Genomic DNA, 21,353 nt, shown 5'->3' on the forward strand with positions numbered 1-21,353 from the left:
GCACAAATCAGACAGTGAGGACTGTGTAGTTATAAGAGCTGTCGCTCTTTATTTTGCTTAGCAGAACAGGCTGCTTGGATCAAGACTGAGCATGCTATGCTGGGACCATGTCATTGGTCATGGGACAACCACTCCATCTTAAAGAAGACCGCCATAGGACCATACATAGAACTTCACCTAGGCAAGGTTAGCCCCACTAGGAAGTAGGGGGTCTCAACCCATTGACCCCTTTACTCCAAGTATTTTATTTTATTTGTATCTTGATTTTCTGATCTGGGGTTATTTTAAGCACTAATGTGCACAGTATGGTGCACATCTCTGAATCTTTTGTAGCTTTTTAGCTGCTTGTATCCTTTATATCAAGTTTATCAGTGTGTGTATATATAAAAGAGAGAGATTCATGGAGAGGAAGCATGAGCAAGAATGTCTGTGCGAGAGAAACTAAGGCATTGCATGTCCCTTCACGGGATCTTTAGCGTGGAAGGCCATCAGTGAAAGTAGGAAAGAGTGTCACATGGATGAGTGTGTTTGCAGCCAAGTAATTCTATACAATTTTTTAAGCACAGTTGTGACAAATTAATAAACTTCTTTTTCTTTCATGACTTATGTCAAGGAATGGTCCTTTTGTTTACCATTACATAAATTCCTTCGCATTAAATTACATATCTGATTAAAGCAGCAAGGATAAAAACAAATGTTAATAACTAAATTTATTCCACTAAAACGAAAATGCCACTAAGGTGTAACCGACAATGCCGTGAAAATAGAGCATCCATCATGTAAATGATCAGAATGAAATCCACTTCACCAGCATAAAGCCCAAATAACCAGATCTGGGGGGGGAGGGGGTGAAGTCCAACCCAGGGCCACAGCCAGGGCCTCCTTCTCCCTGAAGCTGCAATAGTGATTGTAGCCTTTTCATGCCACTTGATGGGGTGTTAGGGTCTGCAAAGTGATATATCCCATTGCCTTCCCACATCCACACCCTCCATGTTGACCCACGTGCAGCCAGCACACAGAATCCCTGTTCAGTTGCTTTTCAATTTCTACTCATGTATACCCACCACCAGGTTTAAGTGACAGCTTCGCACGACCCCTCAGCACCAAGTTAAATTTCATCATATATGCACACAGTATATTAGTTTTACAGTTTCTGTACAGGGCAATATTCTTTGAGCAAGCTGGAGCAGGAAGACTGTATTAGCCCAAGAAATTTAATTTAAAAATTAGAAAAAGGAATAATATTTGGTTATCATGGATTAATCAGTGAGTTTGTGGATGTGAATATAAAATTAATGTATCTACAGCGAGTTATTTGAATCAAAGTCTTATGCTTTTATGCAGCTGGCTATCCCTCCAGGAGTTCTATTACTGGAACAGCGCTTTCTTTCAATTACTTGCCGTGGAAGTTATTTGAGATATATCAGCAAACTTCAGAATCTCCGTGAGCCTAGTCCTTCCCACATTCTCTTAAAGTGGGCGTAGGCTTTCAGTTATTCAACTGCTTAGATATTGCAGTCACATTCTGTTTCACCTAAATATGGAGTATGTTTCCTCTCCAAGACTATAAGCTTTCTATCTTGTGCTAAGACAGGAGACGTTATTAATGACTTATTCTTCTTTTCAATAAACTGTACTTTACAGTGTGGCTAAAATAAGCAAATTAAACTATTCCTTGACCAGTGCTTGACAGTGCATAGATCTCTCTAGCAAACTGAAGTTATCCTTCCATGGTTCTTGATACTGGCTTGTAGTCTCTAGAAGGGGCTTTTCTCTGTGTTTGAACAGTTGTTTGTTTCCTCTTTAAAGCTGTTTCACTGAGCTGAACAGGCCAAGTTTCTGTATCTCCTAGTGCAGTGATTCTCAACCAGGGGTACACAGACCCCTGGGGGTACACAGAGGTCTTCCAGGGGGTACATCAACTCATCTAGATATTGCCTAGTTTTGCAACAGGCTACATAAAAAGCACTAGCAAAGTCAGAATAAACTAAAATTTCATACAATGACCTGTTTATACTGTTATACAATGCACTGAAATGTAAGTATAATATTTATATTCCAATTGATTTATTTTATAATTATATGGTAAAAATGAGAAAGCAAGCAATTTTTCACTAATAGTGTGCTGTGACACTTTTGTAATTTTGTCTGATTTTGTAAGCAAGTAGTTTTAAAGTGAGGTGAAACTGGGGGTAAGCAAGACAAATCAGACTCCTGAAAGGGGTAGAGTAGTCTGGAAAGGTTGAGAGCCACTGTCCTAGTGTGTAGTCAGTCAGTCCATCAATATCTGAATATTTTCTCTATCTCTCGGTGTTAGTCCATCAGTATCCGAATATATCACAAATTTTCTTTCATAAAGTATAAATGTTTGGTCTTTGTAATTCAAAAGTTCTTTCAAAGTTAAAAGCTGCCTTTCAGTGTTTGTGCTATTCTGGAGTTTTTTGGTTTTTCCCACCTCACAAGGAATAGGTTGGGGTGCTCAACATCTTAAGAGGATCAGGCACCAAATCATTAATGTTTGTGAAGTGCTTTGAAACCCTTGGATGGAGTGTTGTAAAAGTATAAAGGATTGTTATATTACAACAGGCAATATCTTATTCTCAGACACTACAGGGATGAAGCCAGACATCGGCAGGTAGATCCTTTGTCTTTCATTTTATAACACTACCAAAATATAAATTGAATAATCACTTTGAATTTTTACACCTCAATAGTGTTGTTATTCATTTTAAAGAGAACAATGTTTTCATGGTAGCAATAGTCAGTCGAATAACCATATTCATATTTGAGTTCACAATCCTAAAACATAAAATGTGTAACATTTTACATAGGTTAATACAGCAGTATCTTTCATTCAGGAATATCCATTCAAGCTCATAGTGGAACAAAGCATGTAAAAAGAGCCCAATCCTGCACCCATTGAAGTCAAAGGCAAACCTCTCAGTGACTTTAAGGGCTTGGTCCTGTTCACACTTGAGAGAAAATTATAAATCCATATAATTTTAAAAGGACAGTATATGAATCAAACACGTTTTCTATTTACACTTGAATCTTTGAAGTAAAATTCTTACAACACTGAAATCTAACCACAAACTTTTCTTCTCTCTCTGAGTTTAAGTATATTCTGCCTAATGATATCTACATGAGGGACTGATCATGTAAAGGGCAGAGCACCTATTTTGAGGAGCTGAGCTTTCCGAGTCCCCCTAGACTTCAGGGCGAATTGGATACACTCACAACTCACTAAGGCCTTATATTATGGGAGTTTTTGAATATTTCAGAATGTCTCTGAGGCTGAAGAGATTGAAAAGGCAAGAAGGAAGAATCTTTTGCTCTGAATATATGTACTTTTTGTTCCTGGGGTGGGGTGTGTGTAGGGGGAAGGGCTTCAGCTCCACAGGCAAAGCTGTTGAATTCTGGGGAGCACAAGAAGGGAAGGGGGGCTGATGGCTCAGACTGGTTCAGCAAAGGAAGGGCCCTAAGGGGAGCGCCTCATGAAGATGGTTTATTTTCTAGTTTTTTGAGGAAGTAACCAGAGCTGTGAGGTAAAGGTACCCAGAGAATTGCCTTATAGGCAGCAGAGAGTCAGGGCAGCTCCCCATCACCACAATGGCCTTCCCCACTCATCAGTGACTGGGGGGCACTCACTGCCACCCTGCCCCAGCCAGAGACAATGGAGGGGGTCCCTGTTTGTCAGTCAGGGGGGAGAAGGGCGTCCAGGCAGCCACCCCACTCCCTTCACTCAGCGGTGGGGCACCCTCAGAGGCGGGAACTGCCGCCCCACGACACCCACCCCGCAGTCATTCACTGCAGGATCCTTCCAACCCCCCCCCCCCCCCCCAGGTCAGTCGGACAGCCAGGGGCCCCATGACCCATCGCTGAATCAGCCTGTGGTGGGCAGGCCGGAGACCCCCCCTCAGGCATTGGGTCAATAGTGGGGCACTGTGAGCCCCCCTCCCCGCGGTGCAGCGGGGGGGCAGCGCCCCTCCCCCACGGCAGCGAGGGGGTGCACAGCATTGGCAGCCCCGTCCCTTCCCCCAGTGGGTGGAGCTTCCCCCACTCCTGGGAGAAAAGGGAGGGGCAGCGCGAGCCTTTCCGTCCCTCTTTATCTGCCACCCCACCCCCCCCTTTCTTACCCGCTTAGTAACTGGGGCCTGCAACCAATCCCCAGCTAGCCGGCCGGCTTCAGAGCCAGCTGATTGGCTAGTTGGTTGGCCGAGCGCCCTCCACCAATCCCGGAGCTCGCTGCTCTCTCAGACAAAGACTGCCGCTCTGGCAACTGGGTTAAACTAATCTGCCCCTCCCCCTCGGCTCGCGAGCTCCACGGCAGCCTCCCCCGCCGGGCCGGCCAGCTCCGGAGCGTACCACCTCTCTCTACAGTGGGGGGGGTGTGCTAGCAAGAGATTCAGACTCTGCTCCTGGCTCTTGGAAGACGTCACCCGCTGCCTCGGTCTCCCGCGGGCATCTCCCACGCGTCCGTCCCGCTGCAGGGTCCCTACGGCCGCTCCAGCGTCACACACACTCCCCCTCGCCCGGCTCGGTGGACGCTACCACCTCCCCCGTTCTCTTGCCTGAGCAACCGGGAGCGCGCCAAGGGTTAAGGGGGGTGGTACCCTCCCCCGAGCCCCCTCCTCGCGGTGGGAGTGGTTTAGTCCTCAGCAAGAGGCGGTTGGCGACGGTTGGGATGGGCCCCTCCGAGCCTCTTAAAATGAAACCTAGCGGGGCTGGGAGCCGGGCACTGCGTGAGGGACTGGGAACCGCCTGCTCCGCCCTGCGCGCGGGGCTGCGAGCCGGCCACGGAGCGCGGCGCCGGGGGCTGCCCGCCCTGCCCTGAGCCGAGCGCGGGGCTGCTCCCTGCCGGGCGGTAGCGCTGGCCGAGCCCGGGCTGGGGGGGCAGCGGCGTGCGGAGCCCTCCGCTGCCCGCCTCAGCCAGCCGTGGGGGCGGGGACCCTCGGTGGGTCCGTAACAACCCCCCCCCTCCGCCCGCCCCCCAGTCGCGGCGCGTTATCCGGGCAACTGGCCGCCTCCGGGAGGGGACTCCTGCGGCCAGGGGTCCCGGCAGCCTCGCTGCCGCGGTAGTCTAGCGAGGCAGAGACTGGCTCCTGCCCCGCCCCCCGCTTTTTAATTTTTGTAATTAAAATAAATATTCTAGGGGGGCAGTTATTGCAGGACTCTTCATTAATCCCCCCCGCCAGCCGCTCGCTGTTCGTCCGCCGCCCCCGGGAGCCGCCTGGCGCGATGTACAACACGGTGTGGGACATGGACGGCGATGACCCGGACTGGCGGGAGGTGATGATGCCCTATTCCACCGAGCTGATCTTCTACATTGAGATGGACCCTCCAGGTAGGGGGAGCCGGCTGCCCTGTGCCACTTGCGTTCAGGGTCGGGACCATCTTTCCGCCGGCCCCTGGGCGGCTGCTGCTCCTCCTGGCTGTGAAATCCGGGGTGCGCTGCGGGGCGAGCGCTGCCGCCCAGCTGGCTCGGACATGCATGGAAACTTTGCAACGACTCTGACCCATTGTCTGGGGGGGGGGGTTAATGGCTTATTTTCGGCAAGCTTCAAGAGCTAAATGCCCTTTAGAGGGTAGTAGAAAACCGGGGGGGGGGCAGTGGGGGGAGAGAGACAGTGCCCCCCTTTTCTACTCTGTTTCCTTTCGGTCATTGTTGAAGATGATGAATTTGCTGATCAGTTCCCATTCAGTGCTCTCTTCTAGTATCTTTACCTGCATGTCTTTTGTGGAGCCTGTAATCCTTTAACACTCTCGGTTTCTTTCGTTTTAAATATTGTTAATTAAATTTCAGTTTAATAGTTTCTAGGATCTGGCAGATTTTATTCTCTCTAATCCTAGACCTGCACTGGATTTTTTTTTTTTTAAATGCATTCTCTGGGAGGAAACTCCTGGCTACTTCAGTCGTGCTTAATAAGGTTATTGTATGGAAGGTTTAAATGTAACTTTTTCTAGAAATGGTGTCTCGAAAATGTATTGTTCCAAGTTTTCCTGGGGTAGAGAGCTTTTCTTTTGTGTCTGCTAGGGAGGAGTGAGTGGGAAGTGGGGGAGAGGGCTGATAAATCAGAGGAGAAAAGTTGGTTACATTTTTCATTAAACTTACTAGAATTCATAGCTTGATTATTAAACTGTCAGAATTCTGTAACCTTAATGCTTTGTATAACTGTATGAGAGCAGCCTTAATAAGCAGGGGGACTTCATGCCTCTATTTTTGTTTAGCTCAGGATGTAAATTTCAAGGTCTGTGGTATGCAGAATAAAAGGGCAGTGGACACTTCCTTTATTATATAAAAGCATATGTGCACTCGCATATTGTTGGAGAGGTTTAAAAGAGAATTTTGGAAGACTCTGTACTCAAAGTATATACTTGCATGTGACTTTATAATCTGGTACAGTAGAGTAGACTGTTCTGTTTCTTTAGATATATGGCTAATTAGATGATTTAAAGCTTTTCTTAATATTTTTGGCCTTAGCCACCTTCTCATGTAATTTTGACATTTTATCCAAAATAGATTTGATAGATTTTTGGACCAAGTGCTGACCACCACTCATTTAAATTCTTGCATAGTTGACATATTCCTAAATGTCACTCTTGAAAGTTTAATGAAGTTCAGTGAAATCTGCTTCAGTTTGCCTTTCGGTTGTTCCCTTCATTACTAGATAGGCAATCATAATTTCAGTAAATATATTCTAATTTCTCATGTTAACAGCTAATATGTGCCCATCTATAATAAAAAGCAACTTAGATGACCCCAGATCTTTTAGTGTTGGTATTATGTTTTCAGATGGCCCTTGGAACAGCTCGATGTGTGGAGGCTGCTAGCATATGAAAGGAAAATGTTAATGTCTGAAGTATGTAGGCCTACCTTGCTGAATTGGTCAGAAAATAGCTTTTTAATAGCCACTTCATAAATATTGCTGTGCAACCGAGCTTTGAAACCTGAGCTATGAAACCTGTGCTGAATAGACTTTTAAAGCAGTGCTTCTGTAGTTAAGGTTGTCAGTATTTCTTTTATGAAGCCTTATTTTTAGGGTTTCTAACTCTTTATGTACATTTTTAACTCTGGGATGAAATTTAAGTATTAAGGACTCAATACTATAAGGTGCTGAGAACCTCTTAGAAGGTTACACTCAACGTCTTAGATGACCAACTCTTATTGTCCAACTAAGAATGTGTAGGCTGGCTTATGTGGGTATGTATAAAATTTCTAACTGCAAGATTGCAGGGAGGGGGAAGATGATGATGTTCGTTCCAGGGGTTTTCTTTATCCACAGTATGATAAAATTCACTTAAGGGGCTGGAATCTTTCATGTTCAAGTAGTGGTTGTTTAAATCCCCTTGCTAAATTATGTAATTGAGACATTTTGGGCCAAAGTGACTGGAATTGCCCTCATTTACACTAGAACTGAATTTAAACCTTTGCCAATAAAAAGTTGATGATGATTTTTAGTGCAAAATTTGTGTCTGCCCAGCAACCCATATCTGTGAGTAGTTGACGTATTGTCTGAATAGCCTACAGACGAACAGGATGCATGGGAAATCATAAAGCCTCTAAAGGAGGTAAGTCTATTGGCTGTCCTCTCTCAGTTCTGGAAACAACGTTGTCCTTCACACCCTAGACTAGAATATTGACGTTTATTGACTCTAGACCCCCAATGGCTTCAGTCTAGGATGTCTGCTCTTCATTACAGTCCAGTGTCTAGATTCTCCTTGCTTTTATTTGTATCTGAACTATAATGTGAGGTGTCACCTTTGACCTCAAACCCATGCAATGTTACATCGTTATTGCAGGGGCCTCATTAGGTTTGTATGTATGCAGTTGCCTGTATATAGATGAATATGGCACTTTAGGTAGAGCTAAATTCCTCAAGGCAGAGACATGGTTTTCTATATTCTAAATATGCTACGGTGTCAAGGCTCAAATAAAAGTGATGAAGGGAAAAGCTGATCCTGCTCCTGTTGAAAACCATGGAACTTTATTTGGGGGGGGCGGGGTTGTGGTGGTTTTTTTTTCTTCTTCTTCCCCAATGGAAGCAGCATCCAGGATTATAAGCATATGCCAACTTGTTTAAATTTTTGTTCTCTTATTACCTAAACACTGGAATGGGATGGTCTGTTCTTACATAGATTATGGTAAATTAAGTCCATGGTTCTAATACATCCTCTTTAAAACATGTTATAAAATTATATGCAGCTAGCATTGTATTTAAAGCTGTAGCAGGAAAGTGACTTCTGCTTTCTTAAAACACCTTTTCCCTCTCCTTGCTTTTTCTTGGCATGATAATATTTAATAAAATGGATTCTTGGCATAATGTGGCTGTGGTATTTGTATGTGGCTTGTGGCTCTGTGAATTGTATTAGCAGGTGGAAGACCAGAACCTCTTCAGTGGCTGTGAAGAGAGAACTAACCATGAATTGCGTGTGACACTGAAAACCAACCATCTGTGGTTCATGCACTACTAGTTTTTCTCATCAGGATGAACACAGACAGATGTTTGCATCACCATATTCTAATATTAGAATAACTCTAGTTAACGATGTTTGAATTAATCTGTCACTTAAATTCATATAACCATTAACTTGACCACAGTTCTGAGACTTCGTACCTGAAAAGACAGCATCTCTCACAAATATGTTACTGCATTTAACATAGCTGTATTTAACCACGTAGTTGTTCACGTTTGCAACAAATGAACTTCTGGCTGTATTGAAAGGAGGTTTTTTTAACGGGATCTTGGATTGATTTCAGAGGTCATCTGAGTTCAACTTGGAACTGTAGAACATTAAATCTTGATTACCTGCTTAGGTGCCCGTTTGCTTCTGGTTTGTAGGACTTAGAACTACTTCCTCACCCACCCATCCCTTTTGGGTTTTGTCCAGCATGTGTTCTCATTTATTTTACCACCAATTTATCTGATCTGTAAAGTTCTGAGAGGAGAATTTATTCTGTCACAGTGCAATGAAAATCAATAGAAATATAATATTTGGCTATGAAATATAGATGTTGGCAGAGATCCTTGGTTTATTTACAAATTAGAGATTAGTCAGCTTTCTTTTGTGTGCCTTAGAAACAAAACCACAAGTTTAAAGAAGTTTTGCTGATGGGCAATGGGATCTATTTGCTGATCTAGCTTCTAATAGTAACTAATTCTCCTAACGCAGTATTAAAGGGATGCTTAAAGGCTGGTAGGCCCAAATGTGACTGACTTCCCCACCACCACCACCACCCCATTTTCTTTTTGCATGTCTGTTTGTAAAGTCTATAACACTACAAGCTTGTCTACACATACATCATTGCAATGGTGCAGCTGCACCAAAGCAGCTGTGCTGCTTAGTGAAGACACTACCTACACCAACAGGAGAAGTCCGAGAGGCGGTAGCTATGTCAGTGGGAGAAGCTCTGCTGTCAACATAGCGCTGTCTACACCAGGAGTTTGGTTGGTATAACTGCGTTGCTCAGGTTTGGAAAATCCACACCCCTAAGTGACATAGACTTGGTCTACACAGACTTAACTACATTTAAAAAATCAGTGGTTTAAAAAGGCTCAACAAACTGTACAATAGTTAGCAGTGTGCTCACATGATGAAGAGGACAGATAATTCAGAAGGGAACATATATTTCAGTTTTGACTAGTTTTAGGATGGTCGTGCCCTTTTAAGTGGTGGTTACAATTAATTTTAAAAAATAAACACTTTCTAACCGCTTAACATATGTACACTGAAAACTGTAGACCTGTTCCTGCTCCTTTTGTGGTCAAGGGCAAAATTCCCTCTTATTTGAATTAGTGCGGTGTCAGACTCTACATGTAGTAGATAAAATTTAGAATGACCATTGAAGGTGGCTCCTCAAACTTGGTTGGTGTTCATTGGCAGTCAGATGCTGGTGAATAACAAGGCAGAAGAACCTAGATAGAATTTGTTTTGTGGTTATCAGGGATAGGACAGATACAGGTTAATAATAAATTCTCAGTATTCTGCTATTCTTCATTTTCTTATATCTAAGTTGATTACAGACATTCTTATTATTACTGGACCAATTCTGCTCTTACACCCTTGCAAAAGTGAATTAAAACCATTGACTTCATTTCACTTCTATATGTGTAGAATAAATCTCCTGAAGTACAGATTTTTGGATCAAAATTATTTGTCTGTTTAAAATTGCAGAGAAAAGAAACTTAAAACAAACAAACTTTCTGTAGAGAAAGTAGAGCTTGCACAAATCACTACTTTGGTGTGGCACACAGAGTGAATAGGCTTCAATAGATGACATATATGTAACAACTTTTTATGAAATAAGAGGCTTGGATTCAAGCTATTTATCTTTAAACTCGGTGGGCGGGGGGAGGAGGCGGGTGAGGTGCCTGGGAGGATTCATTATTCCTAGACTACTTCCGCCAGTTTTGACTTAATGACTGCTGTAATGAGTTGTGGGGTTTTTTTGGTTTTGTTATCATTGCATGGCTGACTTTTGCATTCCACCTCTTCTTAGTTCTCATTTTTGGTGGCCCTAAATGTTAGGGAATGTTGCTCTCCATCTGTCAATGAAGTGCATTAATTCAGACTTATTCTGCAGGCTAGGAGAAGTATCCTTATTGCTACAAAATTAGATTACACTTTTCTCTGGAGTACAGGGCTTGAAAAAATGTGAGACTCCTACAAGCCAGGGATTGGTATAAAATGTGGAGAAATGCCCTAATGAGAGGCCTAGCCTCCCCCCCCCCCCCCCACCTGTCTTATTTCCTGGATGTGGGATTTGTTTTATTTGTTCTTGAATGCGATCCCTTGAACCTCTCTGGGAGGCTTCATCTTGTTTATCACCTCTGATTAGTAGGTACCCAACTACCTTCTACCTTTGCTGCTTCAAAGGAGCCTTCTCTTGGAGTTTCTTTTGCTGCTGAACATAGTTATCCCAAGCACTAGCTGCAGAGTCAGATTCTTGTCAGTTTCGCTGTTGCCCACAGGGTCCTGAGTAGGAAGTAGTGCAATTGGTTAGTTTTGTTCATTTCACTTTGTGCCTGCAGCTTGTGGATGCTGAGCAGCAACAGACACTGGCTGCAGGCTCATGAAGAAAACACTACATTGGTTTGCATTTGGTAGGTTATCTTTGCAACCATGAAACACAGTAACTTTTTCAAAATAAGCTTAAATTCTTCAGAAATGGACTCTGTATAATGGTCCAGTCCTGATTTCTTGGATGAGAGGGGTTTTTTAAACTGTGACATTTTAAGCCGGGGTAGCCAGTTTTTTTTTTCCACAGAGCCAAATTTCTTGGCCAAGGTATGGTCAAGGTCCAGACTCCAGAGAAACATTTTTCACATAGCAATGATGATGAGTTTAAAAAAAAAAAAAAAAAAAATTGCAGTCTGTTCAGAAGCATCTGGTGGTCTGGATTTGGCCTGTGGTCTGCCTGTTTTTAAGCTATAAAGTTAAAATATAGGCTATGTAAGATAAATTATGTTGTGCTTCCATACCTACTAGGTCTTGTATAAGCTCCTGCTGACCAGCTGCTATTTGGTGTTTAAAGAATTTCACAGTTTCATGAGCATTTCTCTGTGGATGGTCTTGGATACCTGCTTTATTTTTTTTTTAAGATTTATTAATGCTAGATGAAGTATTGAACTTCTGACAATGCACATAATGAATCTGCATGATGAAATAATTTTGCGGCAAGATGTGGAATTCTGATTCTTTTCCTTAACTAATGACAGGTTTCAGAGTAGCAGCCGTGTTAGTCTGTATTCGCAAAAAGGAAAGGAGTACTAGTGGCACCTTAGAGACTAACCAATTTATTTGAGCATAAGCTTTCTTTCATCAGATGCATGTACTCCTTTTCTTTTTCCTTAACTAACTTCTATGTATCTGAGGTGCGTTTCAATTTTTAAATATCAATGAACCCTTAAAACTGAAATGTGATACCCCTTTCTGTAAAATATTAGAAATTAAAAGGGTACTGAAATTAATACATTCCTCACCATAAAATCTTTCGGACAAAAATAAAAGCATTAAAGAGCTGCAGAATTAAAACACTTCAGTGAAGAAGAATTGCAAGGAGGAGGAAATCTGGTGTGATGTAGCTGATACCTTGGCTGACCAGAATTTCTATGCTCAAGTCACATTTTCTTTCTCCTAGTGAGCAAACATCCTAAGGCAAACTCTCATTGAAGACAACAGAAGTCTTGTCTACATAAGGACCTCGATCATCAGCCTATAGTGATGCATGCGTCTTTGTGCAACACTTTCATTACTTTTATTGTTAAGCCAACCAACAGATTCTATGAAATAGTTGTTTAACGCTGGTCAGGTTGCAGCTGGTGAATGCGGTATTCTTGCTGTTAATGTATATTAGTTGGAATAGGTAGGCATTCGTTTTAGAAATATATATTGGCACCCATAACTAAAGCAGCAGGGTGCCTTACATCATCTCATGTTGATTGTTTCAATGAGTCATTTCTCTCTTTGTTTCTTCCTTTAGCATTGTTGGACAGTGCCATGAATAATAATTTAATTTGGTAAAAAGAAAAGGCGTACTTGTGGCAACTTAGAGACTAACAAATTTATTTGAGCATAAGCTTTCGCTAAATTCAGTGCCTTGCATAATGACAGGTTTCAGAGTAGCAGCCGTGTTAGTCTGTATCCGCAAAAAGAAAAAAAGTACTTGTCTCTAAGGTGCCACAAGTACTCCTTTTCTTTTTGCGGATACCGACTAACACGGCTGCTACTCTGAAACTTCATTGGTGTTTCTCTGTATGCATTACAGTGTGAGGTTTAGATTTTTTTTCCTGATATCAAAAGTGTAGAAGACACAAGCTGGATGTGTGTGCTATGTTGACGCAGATTGTTAAAGGAGGCCAGAATTTCACCAAAAGGTATATATCCATTTGAGAAGTCCCTGCTCATCAGTTTTATAAATATACTACTTATATCTTTCTTTGAAGAGCAGATTTTGTAGTCTATCTGAAAAGTCATTTATATAATATTTCCATAGGGGGCACTGAATCTTTTGGCTGCTTTAATATTCTATCTAATGGGCTCATCATCAAAATATCTAGATGTCAAATTAAGATTTGCACCATTGCTATGTAACCAAGGACCATCTTATGCTATGTTGCATTTTTAATGGCTCGTTCTTGGGCTGGCTTGGGGGAGGGAATAGGGGCGTCATCTATTTTAAAGTCTTAAACTTGATATACTTCACTACCGTGCCCAAAAAGCAATGGGGAAGTGTGTGTGGTTTGGGGATGGGGGCCTAATCTTTAGAATAATGCATTGGAATATGTTCACATCTACCAAAAGTACAGTAGAAGAAGAAATAACTTCGGTTGGCATTTTGAGTTCTCATACACAGTATTCAGCCCATACAAAATGTGTCTAGTTCAAAGAAAGCAGAGCACAATTAGTGCCCATGCTAAATTTCTTCTGTATCTAGCAATCTAGGTTGCATTTCTTCTGACCAGCAGCTGTGGCCAATTAGTGCTCTTCAGACTCTTTTTGGCATCTCACCTTCTCTAGGATCACTTCTCCATCCCCAGCTTCAACAAAGTGGAGCTCAGATCAGTGAGGTAAGCTCTTCAGGCCGCCTTCTCCTCTGTTCAGTAGTTTGTGATGTAGCCTTAGCAATAGACCAGCAATGGGGGAATGAGAAGAGAATGGAACCCCATATGGAATAAGCCATTTGCTGCTGTTCTGGGAGGAGATATAATGAAATCTGTTGCAGAGCAACACACATTAGAGTGTGGAGAACATGCCTAGGAAGAGTCACAGTAGTACCAGGAGAATGGACTCCCAAGACGATAGATGTTCAACTTGAGTCACCAGATGGGGTCAGCTGAACTTTTTCCTTTTGGTCCCAAGGGAAAATACAGTATCCGTTTGTATTGCCGTCACTATCAAAGGCAAGCACTCTAAAAATAGAAACCTTATCCCCTTCACATGAAACCCCATTCTTGCCCTGTGTGGTTCTCAGACTTCATGCTTCCCTTAAATTCCGGACTTGTTCACTCAGGGCTAGCTTTTCATCTTGATCTAAACAGACTAGTATCAGAAGTTTTGGATAGTGTTAAAGTGTCTCTTGATCTGTATTTTATTCTATGTAAATTCAAAAGATACCAAGAGCATTTACTGCATTTGAGGGATATTTATCTAATGGTATGAAAATAGGGTTGTTTGACTGTCTAATGGCAGATTGAAAAGCCTCTATTTCTTGCAGGAAAGCTGCAAAAAGCTTTGCTTCAGATACCCTCCAGATTTCAAGAGGTAGGATTCGGAGTCAACCAGTCAGGTCTCACCTGTGACTATGTTCCCGTGGGTGACTTCCAGGGTCAGTAGTCCCTCCTCGGAGTTCATGCCTGGCGTGTGCAGTTGCTACACTTCTTGAACCTCTAGGGAAAGTAGTCTTCTTTCCCCACCATCCTCCTTGTCCATTGAAAGTGACTTTCTTGGTGGCTGTCTGCAGCTAGGAGAACAAACAAAATAGTTACCTTGACCTACAGACTCGCGTCTTTCCTTCTCACAGGGAAATTTTAATTCCTAAAATTGCACTTAATACGCGCACGCGCGCGCGCACACACACACACACACACACACACCAGAAATCGATACTCGCTAGCTGTGGTCCATATATGTCAGTTGGGTCAAGAAAGCCATGATAGTAATATATACATGGGACCCAAGGACTTGCAGTTATCTGTGATTTTGTGACTTAAGAGGGTTGTAAGAAGTGCTGTGGCATCTGACTGTTTCTCAAGGTAGATCAGGAGTTGTATTTTGGAATGCTTATCCTTTTTGGTGACTAACGTGTAAACTTTTCTGCATTGTGTATCCGCCATCCTGGAACAATCCTCCTGATCTGAAGTTGGTTAGTGCAGAGTAAGTTAATAATTGCTGCACTAACAGTTCCAGCTAATTAAGTGTACCTTGTAGAAAATTAACTTTCCTTGGATGTTCTGCAAATCTATAGAAGAATACATTGTCATAAATTGGCTTGGCAGAATTAGATTTTTTTAAAAATGTATTGCATCTATATAAATCCATGGTATGCTCACATCTTGAATATTGCATGCAGATGTGGTCGCCCCATCTCAAAATGATATTGGAATTGGAAAAGGTACAGAAAAGGGCAACAAATAGGAGTAGGGGTATGGAACAGCTTCCATATGCGGAGAGATTAATAAGACTAGGACTTTTCATCTTGGAAAAGAGACAAGTAAGGTGAGATATGATACAGGCCTATAAAATCCTGACTGGTGTGGAGAAAGTAAATAAGGAAGTGTTATTTACTCCTTCTCATAACACAAGAACTAGGGGTTAGCAAATGAAATTAATAGGCAGCAGTTTTAAAACAAACAAAAGTATTTCTTCACACAATGCAGACAGCCTGTGGAATTCTTTGTCAGCAGATGTTGTGATGGCTTTAACAGGGTTTTTTAAAAAAGAAAGATCCATGAATGGCTATTAGCCAAGATAGGCAGGGATGCGAAACCATGTTCTGAAATGTCCCTACCCTCCGTTTGCCAGAAGCTAGGGAATAGGTGACCGGCTGGATCACTTGATTACCTACCTGTTCTATTAATTTCCTCTGAAGCACCAGGCATTGGCCACTGTTGAAAGACAGGATACTGGGCTAGATGGACCATTGGTCTGACCCAGTATGGCCGTTCTTGTATTCTTAACTTTGATAGATTTTTATTTTAGAACATTTTTGTGTTTTATCAATTTAAATGTTCACAGTTGTGGGAAATTAGAGTGCGGGGGGAGTCAGACAGTAATTACTGAATGGCAGTTGATGTTGAGTTTCAAAAAGTTAAAGCCTTGCAATTGTTAAAACACAAATTGTAAACATATACAAAGTAAATAGCCTTAAATTAAGCTCTAAGTTTTCAAATAGCATTTTTCTTTCTTTGCCTATCTGTACATTTTGATTATCGATGAAAATATTTTTTGTCAATTTGTGTATGTGCAATGCAATCGACACTTACGAATAATCTAATCCTTCCAAGTCTGGTAATAAAGTAATGTAGTTTATATCTGCTGTTTTACTTAGTTTCAGTAGCAGATATGAAACAGATCGTTAAAGTGCTAATAAGAATGCTTGCTATTTGAATTGTGCAACTTTTTTCCATCTAGTTATTTTAGCTTTATAACCTTCTAGATGCAAGCAATTATGAAATAGCCAAGGAAAGTAATATGTTAAATAAACGCGTTCATTCTTGGTGTAGCTTTGCTAGAGTTAGTGGAATTACTGCAACAGTAAATTTGGTCTGTTGTAATGAACTGACTATTGTGTACAGTATGTGTATCCCTGATCGCTACAGGATGGAATCTGAATAGTTTATGTACATTGGCACTACATTGTGGATGAAGATAGTTAGTAAAATGGTGTGCTACGGGCCTATACTTCGGAAATATTTAAATCTTCGTGCTTCAGATGTGACGTTTGAAGTGGCTGTGATGTTCTATAGGAAGACCATCACGATGCCTTTGTGCAACCCAGGACAGCTTTGCTCTGCACTACCCTCCCACCTGGCCTTCACTGGAGGTAGAAAGGGGCATGGCTGCAGCACTCCAGCCATATCGTCATCTGATATCCCTGAGACTGCTTGAAACTCCTGCAGGGATTAGCTGAAGATCAAGGAGCTGCACATGAGTGAATTGGGGGGGTAACTGAAAATCTGGCCCTCCAACTTCAGTTGGATTTATACCAGTGTAAATGAAAGAAGAGTGAGGACTGCTTCTTTTGCATAGTAAACACCTTTAGCACTTTGCCAATGAACATATGAAAACAATTTTCACGATTTGCTCACCCAAGGGGTTGTAGTGGGGTGGGGGAAACTTTACCCTGGTTTAATGATGACAATCATATTACAGTTAAGTTTGAAAATTGAATGCTGTGGTCATGGACATAGCATAAGAATCTGAACATATCCAACACAAAACTTTGTTGTGAAGCAGTTTGACTTGTTATACACGCCATACCTGACAAACCCACAAAAGCAAGAAAACAAAGTTGAGCCACCTTCCATACTTTCTGTTCCTCTGCCCACCATCCATACATCTTAACTCTTGTCTGCCTTTCACCATTCTGCATGCCCACCTTTACCATGTTTTTTTTCTCCCAATAGTAGTAGTTGGCTGTGTTGGAAGAGAATAATTTGGTAAAAGGTTTCATGGAAGACTGGCATCTCTAGATGGGTAGAGTTAAGGTTGTGGTGCATGGTCCATGGTATCTATGGTAAGGTGGATGGAGAAGTAGAGGGTATCTACTCTTGAATGGTTTACCTACTCGTTACCTTGCTTTTGTGGAGCTGTATTTTGGGGTGGGAGGCTGACATCCTTGCTTCACAATGAAGTCTTGTGTATACACTTCCTAATACTGAATTGGGGATGGGGACTTGGCAAGGGGTTGGATAGAATCTGTGTTGGATAGAATCACAGTGGCTGACAGAATATTTTTTGTCAGTAGCTGTGCATGAACCTTTATGTCAGCAGGTGCACATGAGCCCTTCTGTTGCAGGTTACAAATTTCTAACAAAAGTTAGTTCCTGATGAACGAGGTTTCCTCCTTCAGGGTTTCTCTGTTGCATACACTGCACATAAGCTTTCAATTACGCCATGAATAACAGCTAAAAAGTACCCTAAACACAACTTTGAATAAAGAAACAACTTTTTGCAGCAGACCTACTCATGATACTCTTCTCTATCAAGTTTTGTGTAGATTGGTCAACAATGAAAAATGTAGGACTCCCAAAGAAAAATTGCACTGAGACGTATTAAAAGTAATGGGGGGAGGAAGCAAGCAAAAACTATATAGAATATTCAGAGGGCATAAAATGAATCTGGTGTGGAATTTCACACCACCGTCACCTACTTTTAGAGAGGAATTTGTCCTGTTCTGAGCCCACTTGAAAATATAGTCCTAACTATAGAGTAGCTAGGTGCTTCCACAATAATGGCATTACCTTAAACATTGCATTATGACCCCCCAGAATATTAATCGGTTGTCTCAAACCTAGAACTCAGCTTGGAATCCCACTGATCTGTTGTGATCCACTTGTCCTAAGTGTGGGTGTGTGTGGAGGGTGGGAGGGAGGGAGCAGCATTTGTATTAGAGGGTTACCAAAAAAAAAAAAAAGAGGGATAGTTAAAAAACAAACCCTCAAGTGACTTCACAAAATTGCTGTGACCCACAATTGACTCCAGCCTACTGATTGGGAGCCATGGTTCTGCAAATCAGTCTTGCAGTTCAGCACTTTTCTGCACTTCCCATTGTAAATCCTAGGTCCCTAGGAAAATACTAGAAAGGTTCTGTAATGCAGACATTTTTAGTCTCATTGGCATCTGTCTCAAAACCTTAAAGTTTAATTAACTGCAGACTTTTATCTATCATGCAAATACTGCAGCCAGGGAATAAATTGAGTATGTGATGGAACTAGATGCCACTTGGTGATCTAGCATTACGAAAATCAACGCACTTGCTTTTTCTTGGGGGAAGCTGCCTTTATTACAGACCATAACTCCTGAATTAGTCCTGGCTAAAAAATCCACATTTTGGTTCTTTAGATTTATAATTGCTTTTTTTGGTTGTGGTTTTAAGAAAACTATCCTTTTAACATTTTTGCATGAAAAGGGCAATTGGACTAAATTGATATTTGGCTGTAACTTAAGTGAAGTATGTATATCACTAGTTACTTCGGGGATGAGTATGGCCCATTGACTTGAAAGATTTAAATTCCTTGTAAAGAGGGGGGAGAATTAGGAAATGTTTAAAACTCAGTAATATATCGCCAGCATGCTTAGTTCTTTAGACTGGCTGTGGACAAGATTTGACTTAGAGGTTTCTATTTGTATTGCATTTTGAGTAGCATCTAAACAAATCCCTATGCATTCAAGAAAAAGCATCAGAACTATAACTTTGCTGACGTCTAATCTCTGTGCCTGCATCTCGGGGGGGGGGGGGGGGGAATTGTATTTCGCTTCTGTAGAACAGCTCTGCCAAAACTACCTGCTGGAAATTGCACAGCTACATTCTGTGTGCTGATGTCATGCAACATACGATCCCAGTACTTTACTGCCATTGGCTGAAGTGCCGTCTCCATTCAGAAATCAGTTTTTCCAACAGACTCTGTTTTAGACTAGAGTTGATCTTAGAAAGCAGGTTCTGGAGGAAGTTAGGGTTGTTAACGAGCAAGCTTTAGCAAAACTATGCTAGTATTAAAAAATGGCTCTTGCCCATGCAGAAGTAAGAGCCTGAAGAAAAGCTTTGTGTGGCTCGAAAGCTTGTATCTCTCACCAACAGAAGCTGGTCCAATAAAAGATCTTGGTTCTTCAGACACGGTGGGAGAGGCAATCTGTAATTCAGTGATCCATACCAGGCAGTCACAGAAGTCTGGATCTAATCTCAGTAACTCACTGATGCAGGCGAAGAAATGTCTTGTTCAGTTGCAGCCTTGGATTTTGGAAGTGAGGTGTTAGTTAAAGCTGTTCTGAAGAATGTGTGTGTTTTGTTTCCCTGGTGCTAAACGTTTTCATGCTTTAATAAGAGGGAGAGAAACAATGCACTCTGTCATTTGAGACATGGCTGCTTTTGTGTCTCAGAAAAAAAAAGTTTGTGGCCCTGATTCTGATCTTACTGCAGCATAACTCAATTGACTTAGTGGATTTACTCCTCTCTCACCAATGTAAAATCAGATTTGTGCCTCAGGAATAGACTGGAAAGACACAGCTCCATTTTCAAGGAAGTTTTGTATTCTGCACATCCTACACTCCAATTTTCATTTCCTTTTTATCCTCACTTTATTGTAGGCTTTTAACTCAATATTTTGTTTGTGAGGTATAGTTTTATGAAATAGACTTTGTTAAAGTCCTTCACAAATTGGGATTGACATCTAAAGCCTTATTTTTTTATTTACTTTTCACACACACAGATGTACCACAGAACTTCCTCTAGTTATACTGCTGTTAGTTTTTACCAGTATCCACACACCACTATCTTAAGATCACTTATGTAATTCTGTAATTTATCACTGTACAAATTCTGTAAAAGCATCAGTGTGGTAGCTGCTTCACTGCTGCAATATGTTTGGAGTAAAAGGCACTTGCTAAACCCATAAATTAAAACCCTCTATCCCATTGTTCATAGTTTTATGTTGCAGAGCCTAAAATATTTTCACATCCAGCACTTCGTTCAAGGAGCTTCCAGTGGATTACAGTACTGCCAGGCTGAAAAAAAAAGTCAAGGAAAAAATATCAAAAGTATTTGGGCCTTTAACCTTATTACACATTCTGGGTAAACTGATAGTTGGAGCCTGGTCCTGCAACCCCTACTCATGTGAATAGTCCCACTAACTTCAGCCCAATCCTTTGGGTGACTGAGTTACAAGGTTTGGTCCCAGGTTCTCTTGAAACAAAATGCCCTGTCCAGCAAACACTTTTATACAATAGAACTACCTGCTTCACTTCAATGAGATGACTCTCCTGAAAAAAGGCTACTCACATGAGTAAGGGTTTACAGGGTTATGCCCAAAATCTGTTGCCTGTCCCTTTTCCTATGTTACGTATTTCACTCAAATATTTCTGACTGTAGAGTAACATCACCAAGCAGGCAAGCTTGTGAGACTAAGAACTGATGTTTATCTGGCATAGGGAAAGGAAGAAGGGGAAGCCCAAATCATAGCGGGGAGACTAGTGCAACACCTGTGCAGTCATACAGAGCTCTTGCTTCCCTGGAGCGGAGGGCTCATGTCAGCTCTTTGTTAAAGCTCCCAGTGCTCTGAAGCAGGGGTACGGTAGTTTGGAAAGGTTAAGAACCACAAGATTCACCTCACTTAAACTACTTGCTTACAAAATCAGACACATAAAAATACAAAAGTGTCACAGCACACTATTACTGAAAAATTGCTGACTCTCATTTTTATCATCTAATTATAAAATAAACCAATTGGAATATAAATATTGTACTTGTATTTCAGTGTGATACTTGAACCTGTTTTTTTTACTTGGGGGGGCCTTGTCTAAAGCCCAAGCCTCAGGTGGCAGGGCTGAAGCATGTAACTTAACTTTATGGAGCCCCGGGCAGTTGCTGTGCTTGCCACTCCCTGACGCTGGCCATGTATTTGCAATCCCCTTAAACCTGTCTCATAACCCCCACCTGGGAGCTACAGCCTTCAGATTGAGGAAACGCTGATCTAGATGGGTGCTCAACTCCCTGGAAGACCCTTGTGTACCCCCAGGGGTACATGTACCCCTCGTTGAGAACCATTCTCTGAACAGAAGAAGACCTGCAAAATAGCTCCCTAGTGCGCAAACAAGCAACATATACCTAGCAGCCTGCAAAGATTAGGACCTTATCC

At 41.9% G+C, this 21,353-nt stretch overlaps 1 protein-coding gene across 2 annotated transcripts in view; it reads left to right on the forward strand.

Moving 5' to 3' along the window:
* PIK3R3 (phosphoinositide-3-kinase regulatory subunit 3) overlaps positions 1-21,353 on the forward strand; it is a 353,625-nt gene that overhangs the window by 308,797 nt on the left and 23,475 nt on the right. The window contains exon 1 of one of the 2 annotated variants that reach the window (XM_074961825.1): positions 5,143-5,344. The exons of the other annotated variant lie outside the window; for it this stretch is intronic. Within the exon in view, the coding sequence (XP_074817926.1) occupies positions 5,239-5,344 (106 nt within the window). The 5' untranslated portion in view covers positions 5,143-5,238. Of the gene's footprint in view, positions 1-5,142; positions 5,345-21,353 lie in introns of those variants that run through there. 2 annotated transcript variants of the gene reach the window in all.

This window comes from Natator depressus, chromosome 8 (genome assembly GCF_965152275.1).
Source record: "Natator depressus isolate rNatDep1 chromosome 8, rNatDep2.hap1, whole genome shotgun sequence".
NCBI lineage: Eukaryota > Metazoa > Chordata > Testudines > Cheloniidae > Natator > Natator depressus.